This window comes from Gymnoscopelus microlampas (genome assembly GCF_963454915.1).
Source record: "Gymnoscopelus microlampas genome assembly, chromosome: 16".
NCBI classification, from domain to species: Eukaryota; Metazoa; Chordata; class Actinopteri; order Myctophiformes; family Myctophidae; genus Gymnoscopelus; species Gymnoscopelus microlampas.
In genome coordinates, this window is record NC_139953.1 from 43,195,066 (window position 1) to 43,202,784 (window position 7,719).

Genomic DNA, 7,719 nt, shown 5'->3' on the forward strand with positions numbered 1-7,719 from the left:
ATTTAACCACTTAAACCCTCAATACTAAACTTGACCGTTGGCTCTATACTTGGTTTGTTCCCTTTTCCTTCTAAACAAAACCTCTTTGCTGAAAATAGCCAATCTACAAGCTCACAACACCCCGCAGCGCGATTCGGCTATTTTCGGCTAATGTTCCTCTCAGAATAGGGACACTATAGGGCTGAATTGGTTAATAAAAATAAAATAAAAAGTTCCTATCACTCAAAGATTTGGCGGCCCCCCCTGTAGTAACTCTGAGGACCCCTTAGGGGTCCCGGACCCCCTGTTGAAGGCGCCTGAACTATAGACTAGCTCGTCCAAATATGGACACTTCGTCCATGTTTCCAATTATGGTGACGATGGATCTACTGAACTCAAGGCTTCTAAATGGGACTCCATGAACCAATGGGTGATGTCACAGTGACACTGTTCATATTTCTTTTCACAGTCTGTATAATAACAATGTATAACTAGAAAAAGTGCTCCTCGGAGCACAACTCTCCGCCAGCAGACTTGTGTTGGGAATGTTGGGAATGTTCTAATTCTTATGTTCTAACTGTCCTATCCATCCTGTCTGTATAAGTGTCCTATCCGTCCTGTCTGTATAAGTGTCCTATCCGTCTTGTCTGTATAAGTGTCCTATCCGTCCTGTCTGTATAAGTGTTCTATCCGTCTTGTCTGTATAAGTGTCCTATCCCTCCTGTCTGTGTAAGTGTCCTATCTGTCCATTTCTCAGCCATGTCAACTCGAAATCTTGCTCGCTGGCTTGGGCGCTTAGCTGTTAACTAAGCATTTGTAGGATCGAGGCCTTCCCATCTAGAGAGGCTTTAGCTTAATTAAAGTATCTGCTTTGCATGCAGGATTGTTGGAACTGTCTTACCTCACTTTGAAAGTGGCACAGACACTTTCAAAGTGACATATGTATTTTATAGGCCGCTATACGTCACTAGCCAATCGGATCACACTATTTCACCGTATTGTCACGTGTCACGTGAGGCTTGACCAATGTTAGTCCCAGTTTCAGAAAGTGAAAACAAACTCTCCTGGCGGAGAGAATAACATTGACGTAATTTATCTCAAATATAAAATGATGGAATTTTTGTAATTCCACCACAAAAAAATTATGCAGTGACCCAGGGGGATAGGGCCCTCTAGCGGCAGTGATGTCAGACTTCGGTGCTCGATGTGAGTCTGGAACTGTGATGTCACCACCAACATAAAAGAGAGAGTTCAAACATTGCAGCTTGCAGAGTGCTGATTTGAAAGGCGTTGTCGTGCCTTTCAAACGTGGGTACACGTAGTATAGAAAAATAATTTGCAGATGAAGGAGGACTAGATACCATCTTACAGCTTAGTCACAGTAGCATCGACTCAATTGGGCAAACATGCCGATTTTTGCGAAGACCGTTACTGGCAAGACCACGGCCCTGGAGGTTGAGCCAAACGATAATAACACTGAGAACGTCAAGGCCAAAATCCAGGACATGGGAGGCGATCACCCTGACCAGCAGAGGCTGCTCCTCTCCGGCAAGCAACCGGAAGACGGTCGCACCCCGTCTGAAATAAACACGGACGACCTCGACGAGAAGCAGGTGCAGCTCCTCTCGGAGATGTGCATCCTCGTCGACCACGACGACCGCACGATCGGAGCAGACACCAAGAAGAACTGCCACCTGAACTCCAACATCGACAGAGGTTCGTTGCACAGAGCCTTCAGCGTCTTCATTTTCGACGGCGAAGAGAAGCTGCTCTTGCAACAGAGGTCCGACGCCAAGATCACCTTTCCGGGCTGTTTCACGAACGCGTGCTGCAGTCACCCTCTGCACACCGCCAGTGAGCTAGAGGAGAGGGACGCCATGGGAGTCAGGAGAGCCGCTCAGAGACGACTCGAAGCCGAACTGGGAATCCCCGCGGAACAGGTGACGCCGGACGAGATGACGTACCTGACGAGGATCCACTACAAGGCCCGGTCGGACGGCGTGTGGGGAGAGCACGAGATCGACTACGTCCTCCTCGTGCAGAAGGACGTGGAGGTGCGCCCCGACCCCAACGAGGTCAAGAGCCACCGCTACGTCACCAGGGAGGAGCTGAAGGAGGTGATGGAGAAGGCAAAGCGCAAGGAGCTGGAGATCACGCCTTGGTTCGGTCTCATCGCCGAGACCCTCCTCTTCGAGTGGTGGGACAACCTGCGCGACCTGAAGCGGTTCGTGGATCACAGCCACATCCAACGCATGGGTCCACACACTCACACCACCCTCTAATATGAAGTAAAAATCACACACAGTGTGAAGTGAGCGGTGATATTTATGAGTTATTAATTTCATCATGCATCTCGGTAGCCAATCACAGCACGTCCTGCAAAGTGACGTGCTTACATTTTTTACATTATTATTAATTTCATCATGCGTCTCGCTAGCCAATCACAGCGCGTCTGCGAAGTTTGAAGTTAATTTCATCATGTGTCTCGCTAGCCAATCACAGCACGTCCTACAAAGCTTAGCCTATGGGCGTGTTTTCCACAGCATGGCGTCACAGCGAAAGACAAATTTTCACGACGGAAAGAAAAACTTTCGCCACGGATGGGTCCTAAACCCTCTTATAGGAGCGGTTGCACCGCTCAAAAACTAGTAACAAACAGTCAAAACCAGCTTTTTCCAGCTTAGATTTTAGCCCTAGATAAAGGCCCATCTCTCCCTGAAGGATCTAGAGATGGAAATGAATGCCTTCATTTCGTCGAGGCTTGATCACTGCATCTCCCTGTATGTGAGCATTGACCGGTCGCAGCTGCTTGCCTCCTCACTGGTAAGAAAAGGTGTGACCACATCAATCCCAGTTCTGGCCTCACTCCACTGTCTCCCCGTCCATAATAGAATTGATTTGAAGCTTTTGTTTGTTTTTAACCCATTAAGACCTGGAACTGTGTCATTTTTAGATTTGAGCTAAAAAAGCATTATTTTACACTTTGGGCTATTCAAAAATAGCAGATATACAAGCTCATAGCGCGGCACAGAGTGCCGCGCTACGAGCTTGTAGATCTGCTATTTTTGAAAAATCGTGAAAATGTGTGCAAATCTCTGAATACATATATTTTTAAAGCGAACATTTTTAACTCAAATCTTTGCTCCTGGGGGTCCCTGGAACAAAATATTTTGATGGGGTCAGCGGCCAAATACATATAATTTTGGGGGTCCTTGACATGAAACAGTTTGAGAACCACTGATATAGAAACATACGTTTTTCAGAAAACTGTTGAGATTTAGGAGACATGTAGAATCGGCTTCAGGTCTCAATGGGTTGTTAAAGACCTAAATGGGCTGGTTCCTCTGTGGGCTATACCACACCCTAGCTAAAACTTTGAGGTCATGTGACTTCTGGATGTTGCCTCGCATAAGAACTGAGGTGACGGAGCCTTTGCAGCGGCTGCCCCTATGCTGTGGAACAGTTTGCCTCTCCTTATTCGTTCTGCCCAGTCCCTAGTGGTTTTTACATCTTTATTAAAAACTCACTGGTCCCTGGCCTTCAATTCTAGATGAGCATAGAACCCTGGCATTTGCTGTGCAAAAATTTGCAAATTCTCAATTTTTGGTACTTTCACTTCACTACAGTACATCTCAGAGGCACATATTGTACTTTTTACTCCACTACAGTTATTTGTAATCTTTAGTTACTAGTTACTTTGTAGATTTTGATTACAAAACATACATTAACCACTTCAGCCCGATACAAAAACAAACTTCTGCCTTATTGAACAGCCAACATTCAGAAAAAATCTGGATTCTTATAATGCATTTTTTTTCAAATAAAGAATTTCTTACATCATTGTACAGTGGAAGTGAAAAACAAAATGAAACTCATATACTATATATACTTCGGCTATTTGAAAATAGCCGATCTACAAGCTTGTAGATATGCAATTTTCAAAAGAATTGTATACGTATTGAATGAGTACTTTTACATTTTTTGTATTTTAAGTATATTTTGAGTATTCCTACATTGTGATATTGGTACTTGCATCGTTCTCAACTTTTTGTATTGATTAAAAAAATCGGCAATATTAACAGTACGGTGTACAAGTACATAACACAGTGAAAGTAGCCTTGAAAAGGCACGGTAGGCCACCACTGGGGCTTAATTATAATTTGGTCCCCACTCCTTTGGGGCATGCAATTCACAATTTAGGCATAGCAGACGCTCTTATCCAAAGCGACTTACTATAAGCAAGGTAAACACATCAGAGACAATGTAGTGCCTCAGGAAACTAATATATACATTGAAACTATGTGATACCAGGTACACAACGAACCCAGCGTCCATTTAAATAACAAGCTATCTAAATTTCATTCTTAATACTCTTGTGGTCAAGAAAACAAACCATGAAAAACCAAAACATGAGAGCGAGTGACCGAGTTACAGTTTGTCCACGTGGCAGCCATCTTGGCCAACACTAGCATCAATGGAGGCAGAAGGTGGCAGGAAGGGGTATAGGGAGAATATAGTGCTTGACATGAAAAAGTTTGAGAACCACTGGTATAAAGCAAGGGTCTTCAACGTTTTCAGTCCAAGGACCCCTTGGCTGAGAGATAGATAAACCAGGGAGGGACCCCCATTATAGTATATTGTATTTAGAATATAATCTTTTCATAGATTTCATAGATAGCTTCATAGACTTGTTTGACAGCACTGTCATCAGTGTTGGATTCATGGTCATGTGTGTTTTCGGACTTTTAACCACATGAACCGTCCATACTAAGTAAACTTGACCCACTCTGTACTTGATCTGCTCCTTTTTCCACCTACACCAAACCTCTTTAGCCGAAAATAGCAGATCTACAAGCGCACAACGCCTCGCAGCGCGAGGCGTTGTGTGCTTGTAGATCTGCTATTTTTGGCTAAAGTTCTCAGAATAGGGATGCTTGGTTGAAGTGGTTAATGTAAAAAATCACGAAGATTTGGTGGCCCCCCTGTAGTAACTCTGAGGACCCCCTAGGGGTCACGGACCCCCTGTTGAAGACCCCTGGTATAAAGCACAAGTAGACGAGGCCGTTTCATACAACTGTGTTTACAACTTTACTTACTCTTCACTCTACAATCCAACAGTATCTGTTAATGTTGTGAGTTTGCTGCCATCTAAAAGGTAAAAAGAAATGTCCTAAAGGACTAGGCTAAGCTTAGTTGGGACAGTGGCGTAAGCAACACAGCTGCAGCTAATAAAGTTAATAACGGATCTGTTTAAATGTAGGTGTGGCAAAGAGCAAGCATTGGCATTATTACCATCTTGGCATGATCACATTGGCACACCTAAATCTACAGTAACACACCCGATATTCATTTCATTATTGATTATTGCCAGACCCAAGGGGTCGGCCTTCATGAGGCTTTGTCTCCCTTTCGTCCATACATGGGCATAAAAGTCTGTCCACTTTGTGGAAAAGTCTGTCCCCCTTTCGTCCATACATGGACATAAAAGGGACCTCTGAATTTCGTCCCCCTTTCGTCCATACATGGGCATAAAAGGGAGTTTATTCTGGGTCTGGCAGAACCAGGTCTCCTGGTCTTGTTTTTGAACAGGAAGCAAACTCACAAACTTTGCCTCGGGTTTAGTTCCCCTTTAAAAGCAAAACAACTGAGAAGGCTATTGTGTGCATGGTTCTTGTAGAAGAAAGGCCATGGAGTCACCAAAATCAATAAGGTTCATTCATCCTGCAATCAGACAGCAACACCTTCTAGACAAACCTCTCGACAAACTGTTCACCTTGGTGAAGGTCTGAGCATAATTATGTTCTAGCTTACTGGTTGCTAGAACATTAACTTATCTGTAAGGGTTAAATGGACCCTTACAGGTCAGTAACGGGCCAGAGTCCATTTAACAATGTGTCTGCATTGAACATTCGAACATAAGAATACAAATGTAATTTCTGTTTGCCTTTTAGACTTCATAATCAAATATTGCACATATGACAAATAACGTAAACATACAAAGAAAGTATTGACATTTAATAACTGTAATTGTAATGTAAAAATAGCAGAAATAGCTGATCTACAAGCTTACAATGCATCATGAAGTGACCCGTTGTAAGCTTGTAGATCAGCTATTTCTGTTTTTTTTTTATATATTTGAAAATGTATGAAATGTAAGAACCAAAAGCCGCCGGGTGGAAACGCCCCCACGGAGCCCCCCCCCGCACTCGATGGATTGATGCCATGATCACCATGGACCTACTGTACTACACCTAACGGGCCTGTCGCTGCCTGAAGCCGAGCCCCTAGCACCGGACCCACCCACATGGAGAAGATTGGTGAAGCTGATTGGCTCTACGCATGGCGACGCCCCCGCCGCCAAGCAAGACACCTGATGATGATGATGATGTATGATCAAGTATGACGTTAAATTATGAAAAGAATTCAAAAGGTAAAATATGGAGAAAGCAACAATATAACATGTTTTTCAGACAACTGTTAGGATTTAGAAGGCATTTGTAGATGCCTCAGGTCTTAATGGGTTAACCAACTGTCGGAGACTCTCAGAAAAGATTAAAAGAGTTTCGTGACAATGAGCCGTTTTGCCAATTCTGACTTTAGAGATTTGAATGACTTATGGGGCTAATGAGGTCACTGAGGATGGCACGATGCCTGACAACACAGTGTTGTAATTAGTCGCAAAAGTTGCTGCAATAGGTGTGTCACTGGGCAAGAGTCAAAATGCAATGCTATGACCAAGAAAAAGAGCTACGTGAGAGTACAGAGACTCGAGTGATAGAAGAGCTATCGATTTGAGCTTGTAGATCTTCCACTTTTGCCATTTTTGAACTTGAATCCTGAAAAGTAACAGTTTTGGACATATGAAGTTTCCACCTGACAGAGACGATATGATGTAGGCCTAACTTAGGACATCGCTAAGTCAAGTGTACTGTATGCAGGGGAAGGTGTGTGTGCGTGTGCGTATGCATGTGCGTGTGTGTGAGCCATCATGTAATTTAATCATCATTACAAAAGCTCATTTTCTTCCTGGTTGTCTGTGTGACTCATAGTGACATCATCATTCTATTGACCCATCTGTGTGGTCGGTCGCCTAAGATTATGACCTTATATGGACATGTGCCTGTCTGTGTGGATACAGATCAAAGGATTCTATTGAAACTCCACGGTGTGATCATCAAAGGATTGAGCCTCCATTAGTGTTGACTGATGGGGTTATTGACCCAAACATAACAACACTTTCTAAAGAAAAAGGGACAGACTGTAATAGTGTGCCCTATTTACCTCACTGGTAAACAGTGGTGTAAAGTAACTAAGTACTCAAGTACTGTACTTAAGTACAATTTTGAGGTATTTTTACTTTACTGGAGTATGTACAGTTTATAATACTACAATTACAAACTACAATTATTTGAAAACTTCAGTTACTAGTTATGTACTTTGTAGATTTTGATTATTATTACAAAACATACAGTAACCACTTCAGCCCTATATACATTTTTGCACATTTGTAACTCAAAGTTTGGGGTATTTTAGAAATGTTCGCTTTAAAAAATATATATATTCAAAGATTTAAACAAATGTTCACGATAAAAATAAATAAATAGCAGATCTACAAGCTCATAGTGTGGCGGTGCCGCACTATGAGCTTGTATATTTGCATAGAAGTTTAATATAATTATACAGTATACTTAATAGACAAAAAATATGTGGTTGCTTAAGTTAAATGTTCTCAAATTGAAC

General features: G+C 42.8%; 1 protein-coding gene across 1 annotated transcript; it reads left to right on the forward strand.

Annotated features, from left to right (window-relative positions):
- Positions 1-1,385: 1,385 nt before the first annotated feature.
- Positions 1,386-2,261, forward strand: LOC311062999 (isopentenyl-diphosphate Delta-isomerase 1-like; the record flags this gene model as incomplete). The annotated part of the gene is made up of 1 exon (XM_084082216.1): positions 1,386-2,261. One exon carries the CDS (start codon positions 1,386-1,388, stop codon positions 2,259-2,261), a length of 876 nt encoding a protein of 291 aa, XP_083938342.1.
- Between the last annotated feature and the right edge of the window lie 5,458 nt (positions 2,262-7,719).